Source organism: Magallana gigas, chromosome 5 (assembly GCF_963853765.1).
Source record: "Magallana gigas chromosome 5, xbMagGiga1.1, whole genome shotgun sequence".
NCBI classification, from domain to species: Eukaryota; Metazoa; Mollusca; class Bivalvia; order Ostreida; family Ostreidae; genus Magallana; species Magallana gigas.
The window spans coordinates 50,867,174-50,894,127 of record NC_088857.1 but is presented as its reverse complement, the minus strand read 5'-3'; the positions used below and the strand labels follow the sequence as shown (position 1 = coordinate 50,894,127).

Below are 26,954 nucleotides of genomic sequence, written 5' to 3'. Positions count from 1 at the left end.
CAGATTTGAACTTTAAGTTCTATTGTATTGAGACTGTTCTATCAGTAAAGTAACTATCCGATATAAATTACCCAAAATTCCATTACAAATGTGAGTTCTGCAATGTATAGCACTATTGATATGGACTTTTGTTGTGGATATGTCAATGTGAGGTTAATTCAAGAAAAATTAACTGAAATATTTGGCTCCCATTCAATCAGATCATTTATCAAAAATTTAACTAAACTTCTACATTCTCTGAAAAATGTGCTATAAGACATGTATATATGCTAATAAAAAAATCTAATAATAAAAAACACATTGATATAGAAACTCTTAAAAAAATACTTTTGAAAACTTCCATAACTTACTTCTGGACCGATGGATCTCCTGTTGAATCAACTGAAAAAGAAATTCATCAGACATTTTATCAAGTCTATTCATCCAAGAAAATACATGACTGAAATGACAGAGAATTGTTCACTTTCCATGTTTAATCAGCTAAATTATCTCACCAGTGTGTTCATGAATTTCCTTCTCAAAAAACTGCATCTTATCATTGAAAGACAGGATATCTTTCTTTGGTGTGGCATTGGTCAGTTGTGAAGTCTATAGAAATGATTGAAAACATCTATTATTGCACAGGTGACTAGCATGCTAAACATACCTCATCTTACTATTAAAGACTATTATTCAAGAATATAAAATAGCTAGAATAATCAAGGCTCTTCTTTTTTCATGCATGAACGATACATAAAAACAAAGAAAAAAAGAAGTAATAAAATCAAAGAATAGAAAACCATGCCAACAAAACATTCTAATCAAACTGTATCATTCTAATCATTTCTGATCATTATACAAACTAACGGTTCAATAAGATGGCCCACATCTGAGGCAATCTCCACAATGTAACGATAGACAGGACAGGACAGTCATGTCACGTCAGCCAATCAACACAAGCCCTGCAAGGCGTGTCCCGTGGGCAATAGTTACCTTGGGGGGTACAGCAGGTTTGGCCACTGGGATTTTGGACTGCTTCTGAGGGGAGTCCAGCTTTTTACCACCGGAGGGCATTCTGGCTTGTTTGATGGGGTCCACCGGACTGAGTGGACTCACCAGCTCGGGTTTGGCTGGGAGTGGGGGTTTGGGGGGAGGCCCCAGGTCCTCCAAGCTCTCAGGCCGAGCAATGTACGATGGCTTGGGTGGTACTGGGGGTCGCTTGGGTGGAACGGCTGGCTTAGCAGGCAGCTAGGGGGAGAAGAGTCAAAGTTGGCATCACACATGCAGAGGAGGTCAGAGACCATGCTAAATCACTTCACATCAATATGAAAGAGTTAATATAAAGGTGTTCATACAAGTATGCTAGCCTTTCTCATCACATAATGAAAATAGAAAATCATGCTTTAACAGTGAATAATACCAAGTAACAAGAATTCAAGATGAGTGTTTACCTGTCAGAGATAATAACTAGCTATCACACATCTACAGTGAGGTCATATCAAATCATTGTTAGTTCCAGAAACAAACATGGATGTATAATTCAAAATGTATCAGTTAATAATGCCTCATGCTTCAAGACTCATGCTGTCATATTTGTATTTGAATATTAAGTTCAAATGTCAAAAAATTGAAAAAATATTGTTCTATCCTACATAACAACTTTGAGACAACAATAATCTTGGCTTACCACTGGAGCAACCTTCACATGTGTTTCAGGAGGCACTTGGTTTTCAATAGAATTCTGTAACAGAAAAGAACCAATGTATATGGGAGACGGGTTAATAACACCTCTCTCTCTCTCTCTCTCTCTCTCTCTCTCTCTCTCTCTCTCTCTCTATTACTCTTACATTCTCAAGAGGCCTGTTCATTAGCCCTGGTCAGCATCATCTAGCCCTATATTTATTATTTTTATCAGTGCCCACTCTGCTTATGTACCATGATGAACAACTACACACCTGTTGGACTGCATTTCCTGTGTGCTCATTTTCCAAAGTTTCTGGAATTTTCTCATGTGTTTGCTGCCTCTACAAATAGAGACCAAAATATCAACAGATTGCTAGTAATATAGGAAACAATAATATAGGAGATAATAGTTTTTTCAACAACACTATGCTGATTATCAAAGTTCAAAATCTAAAAGATATGTTAAAATCTTAGACAAACTGAAAGATGGAACAAAAATCAATAATTGCTTTATCATAAATCATAATTTTTTAGTCAAATTAACACTTTGCAAAAAACAAACCCTATGTCTGTGTTCTATTGAGTTTTCCAATGATAGCCAGAAATACTGTCAGTGGTTAAACAATATCCATTAGAGCACACAAATCATTGAATATGTTTTATCATGTATGCAATGTATTTGTGTACATGTATCACCAAATTATTCAACACTTCGTGATGGTTCATGATCTATCTGAAATTTAAATGTGAACATGTGGTGCATCAATGTGTGACAGGTGTCAATCATGGTGTACAAACCCTATGCTCCGCCTCTTCCTCCTCCCACTTTTTGGCTTCTTCAGTAGCTTCCTGTTCCTGGTAACACACAACAACAAGACATGCGGGTCAACAATAAATGCATCTACTCAGACTTCATAGAGAGGACTGCTCTGCTTAGTAAAATGTTTGCATGGTATATTTTAATTGACCTATGTGTTAAATGTGTCCCTGGTTAATTCTTACTGACCAATGTCAAGCTCTTTCATATGCATCATTGGACTTCTGTATTATTGTCAAAATACAAGAAGGAAGTTGGATATCATTTCACACTTGCAGGTACCACAGTATTACAAATCACCATATATTTTTTCGCATCTTTAACCTTCTTTTATATTCCTTCTGAGTTTACAAACAGATGCTTTTTTAATAGAATTTAATTATTTTAGAAATCATGGTCAGAATAAGAGCCATTAAACTGTAGCTATTCCCTACTGAAGGCACATGATATTAGGAATAATAATGCAACGTTACGTTTTTCAGAGCAATCATCCCTCAAAGTCTCTGATGTGAACAGCTACATGTATGTCAGTTTGTGCTGTGTAGTGCAGCAATTACAACACCAATTGTAAGAGAGTTAGCAAGGAGAAAATCCAAAAGAACAGGAGGAATATGTCTCCAACCAGTGATCATATATTACTAAGTGCTTTTATCCATGGAGATGAAATATCAGGGCAAAAAGAACACAGAGAAAAACCAAGGATGAAACAAGGAGAAAAAGATATAGAATAGCAGAGCCTAAATCAGGACAATTATTTTGGACCCACCTTTTGAATAATTACGAGATCGTCCCCATCTCTGTCTATGCTGGAGATGGAGTCCCCCCTTCCCCTGTTTGGGGGCATAGGGGCATTAGGGGAGTCTGGCGATTGGACATCTAGGGCGGGGTCAAAGCCATCACAGACCATGATGAACATCTGGTCACTGACGCTCCTGAGGGCGCGGACAGCCTCTTGGTGGGTGGCTCCTATTAGACTGGTGCCGTTCACCTGCAATGTACAGGTAAATTCAATGATCTCTTATTCAACTAAGTCAGCTAGCCAACATGAACATTATCAGACATTTTCTTTGATAGTTAGTTGCACTTGCCTCCAGAATTCTCTGTCCGACCTCTAGTCTGCCATCTCTAGCCACTGCCCCATCACTGTTAATCTGTTTAATTCAAATACACTACATTTAGTGAGTTTAATACATTAGTAAGTTTAGTTTCATAATTTACAATATTCTCTTAAGTTAGAACAATGGACAGTTGATGTTAGATCTACAAGTATATGCAGAGTATATGTTACCTACCCTTGAGATAAATATGCCTTCATCAGTCCTGTCTTTGGGATTTGCAGCATAACTCTTTACTCCACCCTTAATGCTCATCCCTAATTTCTCCCCTGGACCTTTTTCAACTATGAGTTCCTAAAAAAAAATTGTGAAATTCCAAGTGTTATGTGATTGAAATTGTTCCATACATGCTTTTTAAAAATAAGATCTCAACATCAGAAAGATGACCATGACTTCCTGATATCTTTAGAACAAATCAAAGCTGTACCTTGAGTCCTGGGGGCGGGGGGTCGTGTCGAACTTTGAGATTGATCTCATATGTGGGTGAAATCAGCAGCATTACTGCCTCCTGATGAGTGGAACTCGTGACGTCCCGATTGTTGACCGACAGAATCCGGTCTCCAATCTTCAGTTTAGTTTTGGAAGCTGCTCCGTCGGGAACTATCTTGGACACAAACACTCCAGGCTCCTCCATTCCAAACGGATGACTCGAGTGATCGCTCCCTCCCACTATACTGAGGCCTAGTGGGCCACCCGCTTTGACAATTGTCACTACTTCAATGGGGAACTTAGAATCTACACTACTATCCCCATCACCTATATGATTTTCCACAGAACTATTGGTGTCTACTGAGTTTGTTGTTTTACTAGTGTCATTTGAGGAATCCATCACAGTTTTGCTGTCATGAGGGGTCTCTGTGTCACTTTTGATACTGTTTGGTTTTACTATCATGGATGACGGTAGTTTTATTTGTGAATATGCAGACGGGGCAGATTCCTTCTTGATATCAGAAGTTTTTTGCGCACTTGATGATGACGACACACTTGGGGTAGAAGTCCGATTAAAACCTGGATACACAAAGGTCGGGGGTCGAACAGAGGTGGTTGGGGGTGTGTTCCAGTCCGAGGATATCCTTGGACTGTTCTGTGGGGAGGCGGGGTTTGGAGAATGCTGGGAAGAGAAGGAGGAGCCTAGAGATGGTGGCGAAGGATATGTATAAGATGAGGGGACAGCCGCACTGAAAGGACTGGGGCTGACGGAGGGACTCTTCTCCAATGAGTTAGTCTCTACTGAGGTTTCCACCGGGACAGGTGGCGGCTTCATGGTAGGCGGTTTCTCATTCCACGTTATCAGTGGTTGAGTCAGACTCTCCAGTTTCTGTCCACTAGGGGGCTCTTTTTCTGCCTCGTCCGGTGAGACCACTTTTTCACGATACACAACGAGCCTGATCTCCTTATCTATTCCTGTTAACAATGCTACAGCCTGATCATGTCTGGCATCCTGAAGGTCCACTTCATTTATCTACAACACAAGGCACACACTTTGTATATCTACAGTACTACCAACAAAATCACAAAACACAATGCAGGACAATCAGGCCTAGGGGGCCATGAAATTTAGATGAGCTTACTTTTGATCTCATTCTCACTTTTCCACTACATATTCCTTTTGTTTAAGTGAGATTAAAATGAAAGCGAGCTTGTCTAAGTTTTATGGCCCCAAAGCAAGGAATTAATATCTTCTGCATATCAAATTTAAGCCTGCACAATGAACACTCACTGATATGATGCGGTCTCCTACTTTCAGTTTACCATCAATCTGTGCTGCACCGCCATCTACGATGCGCGAAATGTAAATGGCCTGCAAGGAAATACAGAAAATATAAATACAGAAGGACTAACCCTTACCTGTTTCAAGCAACAACAGTTAACTTCAAATACAGAATAACACATAAAAAGGATACCGGTAACATTTTTTTTGAATTTGTAAAGAAATAACATCCAAAAACTATAGGACTTGAGTATACATGTATATTCCTCCAGAGAGTTTGAACAAAACAATTGCTACAACTCTCACTCAGTCAAAATACAAATTGGAATTCCTGCAAAACATCATGCAATGCTTAATTCAAATTCTTCGTGATGATTCCTACATGCAGTCTACTTAAAGGGCTGGTGGGAGGGCTGGTCTGACATTCATTCTGCATTCTGATTGGTCGGACATTACTCAGTTAATGGACTAGATATGTCACAATGCACACTGTTCTAAGACAGGAGGCCTCTCTGTAGAATCTCCCAGCATTCTAGGGAGTTTTCCTTTATCTAATCTATTTATACATGAACATATTGGTAAGTGCAGTGCAATTCGTGGAACAGGAGGTGTGGTTAAAAACTTCATCTGAATAAGCGATTCATTTATTGATAAATAATGTAGACGCTTATATTTGATATAAATTAAATAAATGTTTGAATTTCTTTGCATATATTTTACTTAAATGATAAATTCATAGATCTACAGTGACAAAGAAATCCTAAAACACATTGATACAATATAGTACATGTACTACAAACAGAGATGATTGTTGTCAACACTCAGAGATGACAGACTGATGAATACTAACTACATGTATTGATCAATTCACAGATACAGTTTACTTCCACTAAACTAAATAAATACAGACAACAGAAGGGCTGGTAACCAAACATTTCAATTCAATATGTGAAATCTTGGGGCAGAGACTAATGTAGTCAGACATCTTACTGTATAGACCCTGTCCGCTGAATGGATAACTCAGTCTATGTTAAAAACACTACATGCAAATTTTTCTTTAAAGTTTTGGTTACCCTTATTTAAGTTATTCTACTGAGAGATTGATGGATCTTCATTTCGACTTAACATACGTGACAGAGAGAGAGAACATATAAATATGATAAACTCAAAAAAAATTTCTATACTCAAAAGGTCATGGTCATAACTTAATAAAAGTCATGCTAGCATTGGGTGAACAAAAACTGATTTGGATGTCACGCCTAACACATGCCAGACAATACCAACCTCTAAGAACTCATAGATATGCTGCAAAATCATCAAAAGTTAGCAAATTATATAGGGTTTGGAAATGTACAGACATACGTGTATATGTACGTCATTTTGGGTACTTGACTGTAGACCAGAAAATTTTTGGAACTGAAACAAAATCAACGGTCATAACAGAACATAAAAAGAAGCATGCAGCACCAATTTAAGTCTTTGTAATTCTATAGATAACTTTACAAAATAGTTGGTGCCCAGTTATCCACTTTCTCTTTGTCATAATTCCTTTTCCATTTATCTTTGATAAATTGTTTACATGTACATGCAGCTACATGTATGAACTAAAGCAAAATGAATCACAAATCAAATAAAAACAAAAACAAAACTTGAAAGACATTGATACAACAAATAATGCCAGTGCCTTTTTATTAAACTTTTCCCAACTCTACTGGAAGCTTTCTTCCAAATATCATTTTTAACGTAAAAGTAAACCCAGTGTAAGAGTGACAGACTGAATAGACTGAGAGAGTGAAAAATAAATCTGAAATAAAACCAGATAACGGGGAAGGGTGGTGGGTGTGGGTGGGTATGTACCTGATTGTTTCCTTTGAAGGGGACGGAACCTCTCCCTCCAGCAATACTGAAACCAAGCCCGGTCTGATCTCTCTTCAGAGTGGTGACAATGGTCTGGAACAGAGTAATGACATGTTTACTGTACACACACACAGACTGATGCATGGCTATTCTATATTCATGTGCTCTCTTTATATTGTATTCACTTATACATGGGGTGTTTATTTCACATAGTAGAAAGTGATGTAAAAAGAAACCAAAGAAACTCATTCATTTAAAAACATATATTTTCCATAAGCAAGGGAATCCTCTTGTAAGTTGATGTCTAAATTATCAGAATGGTGACCAGGCCCCTGGAAGCTGTGCCTACCTCTCCAAAGATCACCATGCCTGGCTCAGATTCAAAAGTGACTGTAGCGAAACCAGTATTGCTGTTCTCTTCCTTCCCTGGCTCTTCCTCTTCCTCCTCCTCCTGGGAACAAACCAACAAGACAGCACTCAGTTACAGCTCGTTATGTATGATGCAATGATTAGTAATCATACTCGTTACAGTTTCAAACAGTACGAAACTGGATAGAAATGAAGACTAAAGTACTTAATATTCTAAAAAAGAAACAGGACTGCAAATTCCTTCTGTGTGACAGTAATATATTAGAGGCGTATTCCCTTCAAGCATCTCACAAGCCCACTGACCTCAAACTTCTGAACTTTCTCCCTCCCTAGCACCATCACAATGTTATTCCCTGCGGTCTTTAACACATCCACGGCATCATAATGATCAGCTCCTACCAGGCTCTCTCCATTCACCTAATGCAACAACATAAAACAATCATATTCTTCTGCCTTTACTTTTTTTTTTTTACCAGTTAAACAATACTCATTGAAAACAAAAAGAGGTTAAGTGGAACAGAAAAACAAAGTACAATTTCAAATAACTACTCTCATCCTACAAAATTTCTTCGAAATATTTTACTGATCTTACCGAAAGAAGTTTATCCCCGACGAGGACTCCTGCCTTGCCTGCTGGACCATCCTCAGACACTCTTGATATAAACACGCCCTGTAAAAACACGACCACAGATCCAATAAAGCTACATCATCATTATCTATTTACAAATTACAGAAACCTGCCTACAAGATCACTCCCTATTTATATAAACTTTGAATGCAAATTAGTATGGATAATATAATTTTAGAAATTTGGCATCAATAAAATGAACATTCTAAGTTAAATTTCTGGTCCTAGTGGTACATGTCAGTTGTTGTAATATCAAGAGGTAAGTACACCATCACTCTAGTACAGTCTATAGTGCAGGCCCTCACCTCGTCGTTGCCCTTGAATGGAGTGGAGCCTTTGCCCCCTGCGATACTGATGCCCAGCCCCTGGCCAGGCTGTCGTGTTATGTTAATTGTGAGCTCCTCCTCTTCGTAGTCAGGCTGTGACTCCATCGTGAGCTCCAGCTGACCGACACGATTCTGCTCGTATGTTTCCTCCTCTGGCTGTCAATCAAAGTCAAACATTTTACTTGTTACTAAATGACTCTGAAGTTCTATCAGATCAGATCAGTCCATCACTTCAACCTGATCAGGATGGTAATTACACAATGCTGTATATACAGATATATTCAAAAGGACCTGCATACAGCACATGACTTCTAATATAAAATCTAAACCACTGGCCACCTACCACTTCTAATTCTTCCTCCTCCTCATCTTCTTCCTCCTCCTCTTCCTCATCTCTAGACGGCTGCTCCTCCTCCTGTTTCTTCTTAGCCGCCAGTATCCTCATCACCTCCTCTTTGGCCTCCTCACTCTTGTCCCGGTCGATTCTCTTGTCCCTCTTGTAAAATGGAGTGTCTCTCCTACGGAGTCTGGGGGTATGTTTCTCGTCATCGTCTGCAGAGCTATCAAATCCAACCCGTCGCCTTTCTTCTTCCTAAATCACACATGGTACAAATAGAAAAAAAAATTTTGTATGTACATTGTCAGCTGAATTAAAAAATGTATATTTCTCTACTACATTGACAGCAAAATAAAAATTTCTACTTATATCTACTCTTATATTTGTTTCTTCCAATATATTTTTTTCAAAAAATGATAAAAAGGACTAAACAATTTGACATCCCCACTTTCAATATTCACTTTTTCCAGACCCAGAGCAAGTCCAACCTACACTCTTACCTCATCCGAGTCTGGCATTTCTGATTTGACAATGATCTCCTCTACTGTTGGTCGCTCCGTGTCGGAGACGTCCGACTCCTCATGACCATTAACTCGGGGTGAGGTCGGTACGTAGGTGACGACGGTTGGGTCGATGGACACCTCCTTAAAGAGAGGCTGGGTCTCTGAGGGCGACTCCTCCTCGGAGCTTACCTCCTGGTGCTGGTTCTCCTGTCTCGGGGGACCCTCTAGTTCTGGAGCTACAAAGAGTTGACATAATACAGATCTAGTCATTCAAAGATGTCATCCGTCTTCTTTTATGTAGAAAACATTAACATGCTTCTACTGAAAAGAAACTTAGTAATCAACCATTTAAATGAATTCTTGTCAAAAAAACGTTTATTGAATTACTCTTCAAAAGTTCAACAAAATTTTCACAAAAATTTACTGTACATGTAAAATGTACATGTCCTGGTTTTCACAGCTACTGATAATTTTCTGCTAACTTTACAGAGAATGGATCATTGAGAGAAGCTGAGGAATGGCAGAGCTGTAGCTTACTTCTGATGGTAGCGGGCTCATCAATCAGAGTCACTGTCTTCTTCTCAGGTCTTGGTGGAGCATGCTGGGCCATGTAGTCTTTATCTGGGGGTGGGATCTCAATCTCCTGATACTGAGGGTCTCTCCGGGGAACAAACCCAACATCTTCCTATATATCACACGCAAACAAAATCTCATTCTCTTGAATTTATACTGACTTAAATAAGTGGATATCAGTGAGAGTTTTAAGATTCTCATCATTTATCTCCTCTACCAGTTTACTACAACCTGTCCATTTATATCCTGTCACTTTATTTAATTTGTTTTGTATCACATGGTATATATGCATTTTAATATTTTGTAATATATGTAACAGTTACTATTGACTTATTTAAGTGCACAATATAAGGTAACACAGAGTTAATTATGCCAGTGAATGTCAGTGAAAAACGATTATGCTCCTTTCTATCCATCTAAGGGACTCAACTCCTATACATCCCATAAACAAGCTCCTACTCCATTTTACCCTATTAACCCTCTATACATTAGGTGTTGTGTTTTCATTGACACTTCTGGTAAAATTTGAAACTTGAATTTGTATGATCCTGTTGTGACCACAATACAATGTTATTAGATATTGCATTTCAATGAACAAATACATTTGTGGAATCCCTCAACGAAGAATTCAAAACTCCATGAAAAATAGTATTCACTGAGAATTGAAGAATTGACAGGGTACCACAGGGGTTTATGGGTGGGGTGACCTGAGTGGGGTGTGTACCTGCTTCTTCTCTTGGTGGGGGATGATGTGTCCGTCGATGCCCGCCTTGATCTTCTGGTACTTGGGGTGGCGCCGCTTGAGGTCAGCAGGGTGGGGGGTGTTCTGACGCAGAAATTTCTGAGAATAAATTAGTGGAGCAGGCCGAGTTAGCGGTTATTGTGAAAAGAAAAAGACTTCATTCAAAGCAAAACAATCAGGCACTGTGTACACTCAAACATATACAATTAAAGATATATACTGTATGATTAATAGAAGATTTCAACATTCTGTGAAGGGGGAAATATTAAATATAGGCATTCACAAAAAACAAACTCAACTAATGATGCTTATATGCATACATGAAATAGGATAATCAAATGATACTATTTTCTGCAGAACATAATGATAACAAAAAACCCCAATGATATAATCAGAAATCAGAAATACACTCTTTACAGTGAATTACATCAGCCACTTATGTTTGAAATGCATTCAAAATTCACTTTGTACATTTACAAAATGTACATTTTCATAAAGTAACAAAATTGAGTTGCAAAAAGAAAAATCAAACAATTTAAGATAAAAGAACAATGAAATTATTTTATCATAATAACGGGGGAAAATTATTACCTTTGGAATGCAGAGAAAACAGTTCTATAACATTGAAACAAACATAGACTTTTTCTGAGTGTAACATAGCTCATGCATAGTTCTCCTCAACCATACCTGTACATGCATCAATTCTCATATCATAGTCTACAGCATCTAATCTAATAGGAGGTTCATGATCAAAGAACCACTTTCTAATAAAATGGGAACAAATTCAGAATGATGAAAGAGGGTTTAACATCACTGTGCTGAAAGTCTAACTAATATTTTCTTGCTTTATTATTTATATATGTACAGAGGGTAGATCAGATATGATTTCTAATGGAATGTTAATCATTGTTAATGGTAACAAATACAAATGGGTGTGACTCTGAGGAAGTGAAAAAAAAAAAGTAGAAACAAAATGTAAAACTGATCTTGATCGTGAATTTCAGGGACACCACACAGTACAGTGACACTCACCCCATCACCCTCGCCGTCACTGTCCGACTCCGCGGGGACGCTCCATGTGATGACGCTGTCTCTCTGTCTGACAGGCTCCTCCGAATCGACCACCGCATGGTCAGGCACATCTACAATCAGAGCATGGCTAATTAACATGTGTACTAACAATCCACAACCGTGATACACATTATGACTAGAACATATATCACCGATGATCACTTAAAACACATAAATTATAAATGAAGAAAAGAACTTATAAAGAGGTCTATTGATGAAAATATCAAAAGTGCTCTAAAGAAGCATGTTCTCATGATTATGGCAAGGAAAGAGAAGGCCATTAAAAACAATGCAAACACAAAAACATTAAAGAATACAATGATCAAGCAATTTACTAATGATTGGCAATAACATGGTACTTTAGTTTTAGGCACTTGTTATTTAGGAAGGTTTAAACAGGCTGTCATTCTCTCCTCAAGCTGGGTTAATCAAACTATAATTATTCTGATACAGACAAGGATTACTACTAAACTTTACATACACACACTAATGGCCTCCATGAACCAGAATGTGGTAAAAAATTCCCATTTTATTCCTGTCTAACTGCTGTAGTGTGACAGAGATAAAGTACAGCACACCGGACAACACACCCAACACCCCTCCATAACTGATCTACTGGACAACACACCCAACACCCTTCCATAACTGATCTTAGGGAGTGGACATAGTTTGTAGTTTTGTGATGGGGGATCCAGACTGTAAACCTTTGGCATTATAAAGCTCCATTTCCTTATAACTAGCTAGCATGGATTCTATGACAGAATCAAAGCTCTATAGAAAGCTGTTTTTTTTAATTTCTATCTAAGCATGATCTTACTAACCTTGAACTAAGCATGATTTTACTAACGTCAATCTAAATATGATTTTACTAACCTCAATCTAAGCATGATCTTACTAACCTTGATCTAAGCATGGTTTTACTAACCTCTATCTAAGCATGATTTTACTAACCTTGATCTAAGCACGATTTTACTAACCTTGAACTAAGCATGATCTTACTAACCTCAATCTAAGCATGATCTTACTAACCTCGAACTAAGCACGATCTTACTAACCTTGATCTAAACGTGATTTTAATAACCTTGATCTAAGCATGATCTTACTAACCTCGAACTAAGCACGATCTTACTAGCCTTGATCTTAACATGATTTTACTAACCTCGATCTAAGCATGATTTTACTAACCTCGATTTAAGCACTATCTTACTAACCTCGATCTAAACATTCTTTAACTAACCTCTATCTAAGCATGATTTTACTAACCTCGATCTAAATACGATTTTACTAACCTCGATCTAAGCACGATCTTACTAACCTTGATCTTAGCATGATTTACTAACCTCGATCTAAGCATGATTTTAGTAACCTCAATCTAAATATGATTTTACTAACCTCGATTTAAGCATGATTTTACTAACCTCTATCTAAGCATGATCTTACTAACTTTAATCTAAGCATGATCTTACTAACCTCGATCTAAGCATGATTTTAGTAACCTCGATCTTAGCATGATTTTACTAACCTCGATCTAATATGATTCTACTAACCACGATCTAAGCATGATTTTAGTAATCTCGATCTTAGCATGATTTTACTAACCTCGATCTAGTTTATAGTTCAGGCGACTATCCTGATCTGTGGTTGTGCTGCCATTTAACATATTCTCTGTAAAACACGTCAAGCAAGAAGCAAATATCAAACTGCAACCAAGACTCACGTGCTACGTGCTAATCTTAAATACAATTGTTATAGAGAGACAGAGGAAAGTTAGATAAAGAGTTTCCGTTAAACATGTGAAGATATGAGATTGCAGTGCAAGTCAGATAATTAGTTGATCTTTGAACAAAGATTAAAATTGGGGTTCATTTTGGTTATGTGAAAAAACAGATTCTAGCTACAAGCAGATTGGGCAGTTATGGATACTAGCACAAAAGCTGCACAATACAAAAGCAATCTACAAGAGTTTAGCAACATAAATGGTATTAAACAATGCTCTAAGCATCACAAAATAAACTATATAACATTCAAGTATTTTGATTTTAAAAGTAGTGCTACTTAGTGCTTACCAAGATTTTGTGAATTTTAAGTAAATAGAGCTCCATACATTTTGTTTTTATTAATGAATTTAACGTAACCCCTCCCATCCTTAGCAATAACGTTTTAGACACAGCCAGCATTCCAATACATTGCTAGCGTAAGAGTCGGCTACATACAACAGAAGGAACAGAGCAGAGCAAGCCGATAACAGAGAAGCATCAGCCTGAGTGATATAAGGAGCCAGGCCTGAGCAAGACAAGCCAGCCAGACACACACCTCGGTCTACGCTGTAGCTGAGCCTGCTGTCGCGGTCCGTAGCTATACTGCCCTTCAGAAGGTTCTCTACAACAAAATCCCCACATCATTGCCCACATAAATGGTCCATTTATGTACATGCACAGATTTAGGTTTGTTTTTAACTTGCCAAACTTTGCCAAAAGCAGACTTCATAGAATTTGATAAGTTTTAAACCCTTTGTCAGGAAATTTTTACGCTAGGTGAAGTTAATTTTCAAGCAAAGTGCACAGAAAAAGAACAATGTAGAGAGAAGGGAAGATCATGCAGTCACATCAGACATCACCAATGTTGGAAACACACAATGGTTAACAAGTCTGGTTTATAAATTACACAGTTAAAATTAACAAAACATTAATCGCAGACACCAAGAATAAATCTTATATAAGACTTACCCATGCTCTCTGTGTGAAAACCTTGCTGAGGCAACAGGAAACATGTCAAGACGTGCTGCCCCGTTCTGTCGTCAAAATCTGTCTGAAATTTTAACATGGGTTTGGCTTGATTCTCCGAGAGCCACAAGGCATTCAGGTGGAGATTGGTGATTGTGATGGGTAGATACTCTAACCTGTGTGGGCAAAAATGTTCAATTATATCCAACATGATGTTGTTTATGCATGTATAAAACAATTACAGTTACATGTAAATAATTTTACTAAGAACCTCATTACACTCAAGACCTTTAAATTCTATAGTGTATATTTGTACATGGGATGTATATTATACGCAATTGACAATCCTTACATACTGCATGCACCATTATCATGAAATACACCTAATATTGTGGTTACACTGCGTATTGTATGTGGTTGGCGGTCCTTACTTGTTGCCGGACACATCCAGCACGTGGAGCTCCTTCAGGTTACCTAACTCCTGCGGCAGCCTCAGCAGGCGGTTGTCTCTGAGGGACACCACATTCAGCCGCACACACTGTCCAATCTACAACAGGCAGGGTCAAGGTGATTCCAACATCTATTACACATACTGTATACAGGGTTATTTTTGCCCCTTATTATTTTCGCCCTTCTACACTTGCAAATGGTTTCGCCCTTCTTAAATTCACCAATACGATACGATACGATTGTGTACAAAAGAGATACCTTGAAACATTGGCATTTGCCCAGAATTAAATTCGCTCGCTGACAACGAGGGTGAAAGGGGTGAAAATAAAATGGATGCAAATATTTCCTTGTATACAGTATTGATAATCTGTATTCTTTTAGTCAACCAGCATAGAAAATTGCTTTACATTCCAAGATTTCTGTCACAGTCACAAGGCATGGTTAATGTCTTTAGAGTACAAATAATAGAATGATAATTTAATATCATGAAAAATTTGGCAAATTAATGTGTGTGAATAAGTTAATTAGGTCATACCATGCTTTGACCTTTTACTGACCTCCACAGGGATTTCCTTCAGCTGATTTCTATCTACATTTAAGTTGGATAAAAGCCTAAGTCTTCCTATTGTTGATGGCAGTTCCTACAAAACAAAACATCCAAAATAAATCAGGACATTTGTTTTGGGAAAAACAAATAGCAAAGTTGTTTATATAATAAACAAGGAACATCATACATGTATTTGAGTGTAAAAATATAAATATGTCTTTGAATTTCAAAGATCCTAGGATTTAACCTAAAAAAAAAAAAGGACTTACCTCTAAATAATTTTCTGTAAGAATTAACTCTGTCAAGCTTTCACAACTGAAAATGAAAGTCACATTAACATATAAATAAATATAGAGTTTATAAGGAAACAAAGTACAGTATTCTTCTGAGCATTCCTAAAATAACTGATAAGCTCAAAATGTTTCATTTATGTATACAATCTGTCCCTTCTGCTGTCTTACTTTCCTATTTCCTGGGGAAGAAAACCCAATTTGTTCTGATCCAGCTTCAGAATAGAGAGTTTTTTAAGTGAACCTACAACAGAAATTGATGAAAGCCATTAGAGAAATCACTGAACCATCACACAATGTTGCCTTTTTGGAAAAAGAAAAACATCTTTAAAAAATCTGTGCAACTACTTCCAATAAGATTATAGTGGAATTCTTCATAAATTGTCAATATATTTTTATTTGAAATTTTTTTTTTGAAAAAAAAAGAAAAAAAGAATGTCCCGATATCTACAGAGCCATACAGCTATTTGTCACTCCCATTAAAGCACTCAGAAGAACTCATTTCTACTAGTAGTAGAATATTTGACCTATTTAGGACCTTATTAGTCTAGATTTCATTGTATTGCCCTTCATTGAAAATCAAGTTAAAGAATCTTAAATTTTTATTCTACCAGTCTTGTCTACTGTCAAACGATGGATATAGAAACAATCAGCTAACAATGAGTGTGATAAGAAGCCTCACCGATTCCCTCCGGAATATCTTCCAGGTCATTTTGGGATAAGCACAGATCTGTCAGATTCTGAAGTCCGCAGATTTCATCAGGGATGTAGGTTAGCTGGTTCTCAGAGACATCTATCTGGGTCAGCTTTCTGAGGTTGCCGATTTCCTGAGAATTCAATCAAATGTTACATCAACTCTGTCGTTCACATTAATTCAAACTTTGGTGTATGATTGGAATGAATTTAGTATCCATTTCTAATGTCAAATTATTTCGCCATAATGACCACAAATCAGATTAAATACCTATCATTACTCTGAACCCAGTAAAACTGAATTTTTCTGAGGGTTGCTATTTTTTTTTTATTTTGTGTTCTTAATGCAAATAAAAAAAACAAACCAAAAAACGCACAAAATGTGTTGTTATCATCAAGGTATTCTTGAACTCACAAATTTTATCTAACAATATATTGTATTCATTCATTTTAAATATTTCTGTACATATTTTAACATTCTATTCAGAGAATTTGGTATAAACTTTAACTAGTATGGCATAACTTACTGGTGGCAAGTCTTGTAACTCATTACAATCCAGCCACAATTCCTGTAAGCTAGGGAGGCTTCCAATTATTTCAGGCTAAAAAAGAGAAAAAAAAATTATTAAAAAGACTTATCATCTCCAAATTGTTCTAAAGATATTTCTAAAAATACCCAGTAATCTATCATTCAAATAGTGATTTCTGTGCCATTTATAATACCACATAACCCCCAGACAAATTGACAGAGCGGCCTAACAGTTTTAGGTATATGTTGTGACTTAATTATAGTTCCCCTGAGAGAACAAGGTTTTTTGCTGTAATCTCTACATTGCAAAGAGCTGTCTCAATACCGTTCTCTCTTACAATCAATAGTCAGTAACAAAAGGACAGAATCTGTTCAACGTCTTTATTTCTTGTATAAGGATAATATCAATCTACTACTGTTTTTTGATCAATAAATTGTAATTATTATCATCAAAATTAATTTTCTACAATACCCACCCCACTAAGACAAGGAAATTGAGAATTTTTTTTCACTGAGCAAAAGTTATCTTCTAATCATACTAATCCTGCAGTTTTCCATCTAAAACCAAAACTTGGAAAATATTAATTCCTTAAGATCCAAGAAACCAAAAACATAATATCATAATAAAAAAAAATCCTCCTTGAAAAATGATGAAGACATTTAAAACGGCAAGATATCAGTGACTGCATCATTAATAGATGGTTATGACCTACCAACTCTTTAATGTTGTTACTGCCCAGGTCCAGAATCTCCAGCTTGACCAGCAGTGACATGGACTGAGGAAGGAACTGGATCATGTTCTCGCGCAGCTCCAGCGAAACCAAGTTTGTCAAGCTGAAATGCAAATAGATACATTTGTGTAACACTTTTGATATCACTCATTGAAAAAAATAATTTTGAGTACCTATATTCATGCACTTCCTAAAGATCTCAAAATCAAGAAGCTTTTAAATAGTCCATAATGAAATATAGGATACAAATTTGTAAATATATTCAAATTAAAAACTTCAAAGTAATTTAAACAAAGGACTATGTGCGGTATGGTCAAATATCTGCCCCCGATTTCAACCAATTTTAAATAGTATCGTATGAAAATAAAATCTTCACAAATCATTGTAAAGAGGATGCCTATAACTTTAATCTTGATTTTAGTCATCATTGCTCACTCGCTGTTTATCTATGACATCACTTAAATGACCTAATTCTCGCAAATTTGCAAACCAATGAAGATAGTCTCATTTTTGCTCTATATTTTGCATTCGGAAGTATAGAGCGCAGGTCTGCTCAAGTACGATTTTAACATATGTTTTTCTTCAGATAGTTATACATATTATAATAAAAAATGGTACTTGAGCAAGCCTGCGCTCGATGTTTCCCAAACGAAAAACCATCGGAAAACACCCATATTTTGCTACAAAACATCAATTTATCAAAATAATGCAATATTCATTACGTCATTTCTACATTATGACGTCACTGTGGTGATAACCTTTTACACCTTTATTTTCAATATGATTTTAACTATCTTTCACCTTATTTTAAAGCTCTTTCTAAAACTTTGATTTTGGGGGGCAAAAATTGCATAAAACCGCACTTAGTCCTTTCTATGGGGCTTATTTTTGTGAACTTTGAATTTTTTGAGTGAATGAATGAACCAAAACATGTTTTTAAAATGTTTGGAAAGGTAAAAAGTTTAAAGTCCCCAGTGATCATGCCTTACAGATTTGTAATGAACCCTTTAATCCACTGCATTACCCTGTTAGGGGAAAAATTTTGGAAGAAACTATTTATAAAATTATACTTGATTTTATTGTTTATTTTAATAAATAATACATCACTATGTGAAGGTGTCCCATACCACCTTAATTTATTACATTTTTCCTTGGTGCCATGAATCATTGATATTCTATACTGATTGGCTCCTCCATACTTTCTTAAAGGAGTTCACCAATCAGACACGCAAAAATTGCACAACAAAAGAAGCCATATATGAATATCATTATTTCTTCAAAAATAAGGCTTTTCCCACAAATGAATTGACTAAAGACTCATTATCGACATGTATGAAAACAAATAAAAATTTCAGCAGGTTGGCCAATGGCCAGCAAGAGAATGCAAGACTGGCTGTTGTTTGAAAATAACAATTAAAGGCATAATTCACTGTGGTTGTAACATGGTGGATGTAAACTCACAGTAACTTCGACAATTTAATCTGATTTCTTTTTTGCTGTCTCTTCTGCCAAAAAAAAAATTCCAGTACAACAATAGCACTGATTTATGTAACATACATAAACAGATCAGCTTAGTATTTGCAGAAAACGCTTTATAGTCCCCAAAGACATCTGCAGAATCGTTCAATAAGTGACAATGGCTTTGTTTTTGAGTTTTAAAAAGCTTCATCCAAATAACACTGTAGGGAGTTTCAAATGACTGTCATCTGAATTTTAACGAAGCAAAGTTGACATGAGTTTGGATTTATTTATTTACAAATGATTTCAGTTTTCCTTTACTTTCCCCTCTCTCTCTCTCTCTCTCTCTCTCTCTCTCCTCTCTCTCTCTCTGTTTTAATTCATGTCTAGAATTCATTGATTTTGCTTCCCTCAAATAAACTCGCTACCATACCTTCCAATATCTGGTGGAAGCCTCATGAGAGAAATATCATTGAGTCCGAGATGAGTGAGATTCCTCAGCTGAGTGAACCCTTCTGGAAGTCTGCAAATAAAGAATACCGTCAGTGCAACACATGAGCGTTTAGAATATCCTTAGTCCATCATAATGAGATGAGGATCTTTTTTTAACATTCAAGGATTTTCTTAAACCTGTGGCTTTAGAATTGAGTTTAATTATTGACATTATCGGTAAATTGGGGGAAAGCCATTCTTAATAAAAAAAATAATACAATTAGTAATTTTTGCTACTATAAAGGGCTGAAATTCAGAGATTAGTTAGCTGTACACAAAACTCACTGACTTTACATTGCTCTCTTGTTACTATTGTATTCATTAATTAACAGGATAAATGAAATTAAGTACACATTCCATGTGCTGTCTGTAATATATATAGAGCATTTGTACTAAGCTAGTACTGAAAATCTGCTGTGAAATATGGGCGGCAAGGAGACATGATCCTATCAGCAAACTCTGGGTTTACAAAAATGACTGTAATGCTACATCTTCCTCAAACGTCAGTCAAGGCCTAATCAAATGTCTTCTATCTCCAAACCTTATTAGAAAATATCCTTGAGTTTTAAGCAGAATGCATCACCCTCAGTTTATGTCTTTAGATGATAAAAGCTCTTAAACCATATAGCACTTAATTTTTTTTCAGATCAGAAAAGCCTAGTATTTTCGTTAAGAGCACAACATCAATAACGTGATAGACACATTCTGTGTTCATAGTGTTGGCACTGATGAACTATTTACTGGTTTTATTTCATCATGGGATAGGAAAATGTCCTGAAATTTGTCAAGACTCTTAAACACAAACGACAGTCCAATTTTCTATTTACACACGACATCCTCTTGTTAATTGATTTGGTTGATGTACTTTTCATGTCAACTACCTCACACACTTGATTGTTTACCAGGCAAGCATCTAAAAATACAGACATCAGAATCACGCCTAACACACAGGTAGATACCAGGCTGTGCAGCCAACAGCCACATGTTTTTTACTGCTATTCATTATTTTGTGTTACTTTCTTTCCCTTTTTATCTAAATTTTCAATTTATCTCTCATGATTTGCCTGCTGTCAAATCCTATCTAACATTATAATATTTGTATGCACTATGCAGCCTTATAAAATACTTGTCAGGGGTCCAAGAGAGTACCACACCCACTGAATATAAATTAACTGCACACATGCATGTCTGTCCTGCAAGCTGTGCAGAGAAACTGCTCTTCATACGAGTCATATCTGGTGGAGAAGTTCACACAGTACAACCACCTTAAGAGAGCAATTAAAAACAATTAACAGCTAACAACCTCCATAAAACAAGCTCTTACTTTGTTAGAGGGTTACTGCTGATATCCAAAACCTGCAGATTTTTCAAAAACTTGATGTTCTCTGGAATATCACCGATATCTAAAAAAGCAATAAGATTCCGTCATCAATCAAAGTCATTACTAATACATTTGATTTCATTCTATGTATCCAATTATTTGTGCATAAAAATTCATAAAACAGTTTTTTGGCCAACAAATTGTAAAATCAAACAGCATGTTTACGTCACTTAGTGTTAATTTGTGCATTTTAATGCCTTTGATCTCTCTCTCTCTCTCTCTCTCTCTCTCTCTCTCTCTCTCTCTCTCTCTCTCTCTCATGCTCTTTCTCATAATCATTTTAGCAGCAACCACTGTTTCTCACAGCAAATGACTGTATAAGAAAACAAACCAGCAACAAGCTACATGTATATGTTATGTCTAAACCAGACTTCAGTTACTTGCTGAGCTTCGGAGGTCCCTGAATCAATAGACATCAGCTAATGATGCCTTTAGTTGCTAAATTAATAACAATCTAATTAGGGCTAACTAAGTTCCATCAGTATCTCGAGAGAATTTTCCTTAATGCATTAAAAAACTACTGAACAATGCGTCCCATTTGATACTGAGTGGCATCTCGTTGTTAAAGGTTTATGTTTTATGTCAACGTATCGATACCATCACACATAATATATCTGCCTCATTGTTTTATTGACTGGGTCATATTAGCCTTAACCTATGATACAACCCCTGGAGTTGCCAAGCCATGACATTATGTAATAGTCCCTATTTTGTTCAGTGTTGCATCTATGTTTTAAAAAAAATTAAACAAATCGCCTTCATCCATCCAACATTTTACATTCTACAGTTACAGGTATTCAGAGCTATGAATATGATACATATGTTAAAACACTCACTCACTGCAAGGACTTCATGACATAAAGCATTAACCAGCCAACTGATGACAAATCTGTCACTTTTTTTTTTTAGTTCAGCAGGTGCTTGTTAGAACTTAGTGTGTCGGGTAGTGACAAATGGGTTGGATTACTAAACTAATAAAATAGTTTAACACAAACACCTATTCAGATCTAATTGATATTTAACCCAGACCCACCTAATACCCATGTAACATTCTAAGCCACAAGCAACTGCTAAAAATTCTGGCGCAGTCATCTTGTATGGAAAAAATGAGGGAAATTTTCATGACATTTGTCAGATTGATTTTCTCTGTCACTTGAGCAAATAATTGAAATCTGTCATTATTTCCTATATAATTTGAAGAACCAGGCACCATAGTGTATCTACGTTAATAAAATAATGAAAGTCTTGATTTTTTTATACCACACCACAAAACCCCAAAAGACAATATGAATTTAATGAGTGAAAATTGATTTCCACTAGGTAGACATACAAGCCGCATCAGCTAAGCATTATGAAAACTGCTGGATGAATTATAAGCTTCTGTGCTGTGAATCCCAGGCACATGCCTAACAATTTATGAGAATGTGCCCGTCATTTCACCAATTTGCCATTTATCAAGAACATTTGCTTATAATTAGTTCAATCATTGGTCCAATATCTCATTACCATATACTAATTTCTTGCTTATGATTTTTTTCCCTCTCTCCTGTAGTTTAACAGCTTTTCAAAGTGTTGTCTTTTACTGTTTTTGGTCAACATATGTTGAACTTCAAGCAACCACAAAATAATCGCTTTAAATGCAGAATAATTAAGTTGCAGTATTCACTATTCATACATATTTATACGTAGGTTTTATGCAATGGGTCATTGAAATGCACATGTAAATTTAAGATTGAACTTTTACAAGATGATTACATTAAACTAACATGCCTATTTATTAAACACATGCTAGTATTATGACACATTCACATATAGCATATTTTTTTTTTGTGCAGTGGATAAAGGTGGATGATGTTATGTTGTTGTCTTTTTTTAATTTTTAAATCCAATGTGGGAATTCTAAATACCTATACAATGAAAGCTTACATTCCAAAGGTCCTGTCAGATTTAAACTTATTCACAGATCAGGTTTTTCATTGTTAAGTTCACCTATAGTTTACATGGAGCTACCACACATATTTAGACAATCTGGGTGCTACCACACACTTTAAAATGTTTAATACACTTCCCTTGCACTTCCGCACAATTTGTTTTGCCTTTTCACAATTTTGCTCATAAAACCACCCATCAACATTCAAGCAATTAATTTGGAGACAGGTTATAGAGAAAAATATAGCCTTCTTAAAACCCACTTATGTACAAACAAATTAAAGGAGATTGATTTGCAATAAAAGATGGATTAGCACACCATTTTACAGCTCTCATGGTGCAGCCCTGCTATTTATCTCACAACATGGTCACACTTGGGGTGGCAGACATGTTACAGTGCAGATCTCCTGGGGTAAGGTGTCTGATCAACAGCTGATTACAAACTCTAAGTGGCAAAATTTTACTACAAATTACAACATGGCCATAAACCTTTAACTAGTACTTCTAAACCTACTACCACATGAGCTAGATTAGGATGCAACTTTCTCTAGTGTGTGTGAGGTGTCTCTTGTTTATAGACAGGAAGAAACAGACAATTCAAGGACAGGGCACCTAGTCCAGTGTTTTAGCATGGGAGTAATTATCCTGATTTACTCATCATCTGCTAGGGGCATTAACTCAGCACAATGAGCAATTTGAGCTCATCACAACATGGAAATGGCACATGGTGACAGCAAAGAGACAGTGGCAAGATCAGTTAAGAAACTACTCAACAAGTCATACTAATTTCTAATTACAGAAAATTACCAATTACTTGTGAATCAGTGGAACAATTTTTAATTACAAATTTTTGTCTACCTTCATCTCAGTCTCATGTTGACATTAAAACTTACACATTATTTGGTTGAATTTAAGTGTTAAACATCCAAGACAATTGACATCTGTCAGCATTTACTTTATTTCCTTAATTACCATTATCCCCAGGAGGAAAGAAGACATTGTAAAACTCATACTTCACTAATGTACCAGTAAATGCATACTGTGTGAAAATCCATAGACAAATGGATAAATATTTATACAAGTAATTAATCAAAGCCATAAATGCACCTTCCTTGGAATCTTACAGTCAGCACCTTCCTTGGAATCTTACAGTCAATCTCTGGTCTCAGCATTCAATTAAGATATGGCATGACTTCACCCAAACAAACCATTACCCCAGTATTGTTGGGGCCAGTGACTTCTGTCTGAATTCTCCATAATTGTTGACTTTCACACCAAATAAATGAACATGTACAGTACGTGTGGAGTGATGGCACAAATCATACTCAATGACCCTAGAAATATTTTGCAGTTGTTACTTTCTTTTTTACAACAATATCACAGTAAAATCAACCTTGAGATGTTTTCAGGTAGTGCAACTTTTTGTTCCCAATTCCAACAATTCAGTGAATGTAAAACAAAATGACATTGGAATACCATACAAGTAAGAAATAAAGGGTATCAGAGTCAGGCTCCCAGCAATAACATCTACACCACGCTTATAATACATCCTACCCTCTGTCTCTGTAGACATCTAGTTTACTTTTTGATGTATTTGTCTTGAATATTGAACGACTGCTGTATCATTCATCCAATAACTCATGATATTCCAAACAATTTTCTCCTTTGTACAGTACGTGACATCCAACGCTTGATTTGACAGCTGAATGGCTCTTGCTTGATTCTCTATTTAGAACACTGAATTCAATTTGTTGAATTCTTTCTACCAAATGATTTTTATGCGAAAAGTTTTTAAGCTTTCAACCTCAAGACGATCAAGATGAAAATCTCTAAGCAGATTAGAGAAAAATTTGCTCTCTGAAAACACTGTATTGTTACATCCATAATTTAGAATGGTACCCTAAATGTGCCAGTAACACTAACTGCAGGTATTCTGAATATGTAGAAATCAAAAGTTTATTAAACAGTGTCCAGCAGAAAAAAACAGCTGGCTTACTAAAATACACATTAACTTCATACCATATTTAATGTTTTATAAAATGTGTCAACGTAACACCATGATTCGGGGAAGGCACATTTAAAAAAAAGGTGGGAAGTATATCTTTTGGAATGTTTCTGTGTTTATTTATAGTAACATAAAAACCCCAAAACTACACGCTTCAAAGGACGTGAGTGAATTGTTTCCCCCAATTAACACAACCAGAAAGTGAGGAATTGTTGCACGTTGTTTGTTCTTTATAAAATAGGTCATACTGAGAACAGTGATTAAACACTTAGAACAGACACTGAGCTAGTAAACCAGCTGATGAAGCCAGAACATCACTAATTAATGTGATTCATAAGTGATTCATACAAAAAAAAAATACACACAGATGGCCCAGTGTAAACACTGTGAATACTGTAAACATCACAGTCAATGCTTATTCACCTCTGTGTAATCACCTCTAAAGATACATATACATAATCATCAGTCTGTTCTCCATCACAAAGATGGTCATCAGAGTTAGGGCAGTCTGTCCTTTATCAAGTTTGAGGTCCGTTTTATTATATTACATATTTTGCTATATCCTTATATGACCCTACTATCAATAGAATGCTTTGAAAAAGCTCCATTTTTTTTTTTACCTTTCTCTATCAAATGTTTTAAAGAAAGACTCTACTATTTAAACAAATACAAATTCTATACAAAATAATACTGGGCACAAGAAATATTCACTTTCACTCATTTCTCTACAACCATTAAGAATTTTAATGTTATTTATCGTACCTCCTTATAATAGATATCGTTTTGTATACTAGATTCTTAAGAGTAAGGACAGTTTGATTTTTATCATAATAAATATTTGCACATGCAAATCATAAAGCTATCTATAACCCTGCAAAATTCTTATCTGCTTTTTGATAAATAAAGTTTATTGATATATGTTTTGAAGAACTTGATCTTCTTTATTTGCATGCTTTTGCTTAAAAAAAGTAGTGTAAGTACAGAGTTATGACCACATGTTAGTACATGGGTTAGTCTTTTTTTAAAGGACCTATGGTATGATTTTGATTTGAGTGGAAGAAATTCCTAACATTCCACGACTTCCAAGAGTTATTCCTCTTTATAAACAATTCGCTGAAAGTCATGTAATTTGAAACCCATTTGAGCCAACTGGGCAATAGTCCATGGGTCAGGTTATCCAGTTAATCAAGAGCAATATATTGTGCCAAACACACCCGCACTCCCCCATACAAGCGTTCCCTGTCACACGCTTATAACACACCCTCTTTTTCCTTTACTTTCAACCAGTAGCATCCAAAATGGCGTCCATCGTTATCAACTTCCGATTGCCTAAAACTTCAATTTTCAGCTAAACTTTGTACCCACCGTTCCTGCTAATGTCCATTTCCATAAGGTTGACGAGGTTAGCCACCTCTGGAGGCAGCCTGGCGATCTCATTATCACTTAGACTCAATTTCCTGAGTTGAACAAGACGAAAGAACCCCTGTAAAACGAGACAGACATATTCATTAATTGTGCAAATTAGTCAGAGTACATAGCCAAAACACAACGAGAAATGTGCATACCTTGGGTAAATCCTTCAGTTGATTAGCATCTAGTAACAGTTCCTCTAAACTCCGGGTATACCTCAAAACATCATCGGGAACGTCTGTTAAACTGCAGTGTCTTCTGTCAATATAATCCACTTGCCGGTTGCAAGCTTTAAACAGAGGAATACACTTAAACATGGTCCGAATTTCAACTGTTTAAAAGACAAAGGAACATCTAAAATGTACTCTATAATCATCCAACTAAAAGGAAGAGGAGGAAATAAAAATTCAGACAGATTTCACATCGTAAACATTCAGTAACTCCGTACTATTCGAATGTGCTACATTTATCTGCGTGACGTCACAATTTCCCATAATGCAATATCACAGGTATCTTCCGTCTTCAGGTGTCACCAGGAGGAATATGTTGGGGTTTTTTTTTCAGTCATATAAATTTCGCATTCTTTTAAGATGCGGTATATAAGG

At 36.2% G+C, this 26,954-nt stretch overlaps 1 protein-coding gene across 19 annotated transcripts in view; it reads right to left on the bottom strand.

The window, feature by feature from the left end:
• The window catches only part of LOC105347371 (protein scribble homolog), a 33,644-nt gene extending 6,808 nt beyond the window's left edge, over positions 1-26,836 (bottom strand). For 5 of the 19 annotated variants that reach the window (XM_066086227.1, XM_066086216.1, XM_066086230.1 and 2 more), the window contains exons 1-36: positions 26,505-26,836; positions 26,305-26,422; positions 20,949-21,027; positions 19,566-19,655; positions 17,657-17,777; positions 16,942-17,016; positions 16,404-16,548; positions 15,893-15,965; positions 15,701-15,746; positions 15,442-15,525; positions 14,866-14,981; positions 14,438-14,610; positions 14,025-14,090; positions 13,311-13,376; positions 11,673-11,782; positions 10,623-10,739; positions 9,863-10,010; positions 9,323-9,561; positions 8,829-9,077; positions 8,465-8,641; positions 8,124-8,201; positions 7,835-7,948; positions 7,512-7,613; positions 7,163-7,255; positions 6,590-6,610; positions 5,315-5,395; positions 4,022-5,056; positions 3,772-3,888; positions 3,568-3,630; positions 3,246-3,467; positions 2,461-2,517; positions 1,935-2,003; positions 1,667-1,720; positions 973-1,227; positions 495-588; positions 351-381 (exon numbers count right to left, since the gene is read on the bottom strand). In XM_066086227.1, the coding sequence (XP_065942299.1) occupies positions 351-381; positions 495-588; positions 973-1,227; positions 1,667-1,720; positions 1,935-2,003; positions 2,461-2,517; positions 3,246-3,467; positions 3,568-3,630; positions 3,772-3,888; positions 4,022-5,056; positions 5,315-5,395; positions 6,590-6,610; positions 7,163-7,255; positions 7,512-7,613; positions 7,835-7,948; positions 8,124-8,201; positions 8,465-8,641; positions 8,829-9,077; positions 9,323-9,561; positions 9,863-10,010; positions 10,623-10,739; positions 11,673-11,782; positions 13,311-13,376; positions 14,025-14,090; positions 14,438-14,610; positions 14,866-14,981; positions 15,442-15,525; positions 15,701-15,746; positions 15,893-15,965; positions 16,404-16,548; positions 16,942-17,016; positions 17,657-17,777; positions 19,566-19,655; positions 20,949-21,027; positions 26,305-26,422; positions 26,505-26,666 (4,940 nt within the window). In that variant the 5' untranslated portion in view covers positions 26,667-26,836. The remainder of the gene's footprint in view (positions 1-350; positions 382-494; positions 589-972; positions 1,228-1,666; positions 1,721-1,934; positions 2,004-2,460; positions 2,518-3,245; positions 3,468-3,567; positions 3,631-3,771; positions 3,889-4,021; positions 5,057-5,314; positions 5,396-6,589; positions 6,611-7,162; positions 7,256-7,511; positions 7,614-7,834; positions 7,949-8,123; positions 8,202-8,464; positions 8,642-8,828; positions 9,078-9,322; positions 9,562-9,862; positions 10,011-10,622; positions 10,740-11,672; positions 11,783-13,310; positions 13,377-14,024; positions 14,091-14,437; positions 14,611-14,865; positions 14,982-15,441; positions 15,526-15,700; positions 15,747-15,892; positions 15,966-16,403; positions 16,549-16,941; positions 17,017-17,656; positions 17,778-19,565; positions 19,656-20,948; positions 21,028-26,304; positions 26,423-26,504) is intronic. The other 14 variants (XM_066086234.1, XM_066086232.1, XM_066086235.1 and 11 more) reach the window with 12 other exon arrangements.
• Between the last annotated feature and the right edge of the window lie 118 nt (positions 26,837-26,954).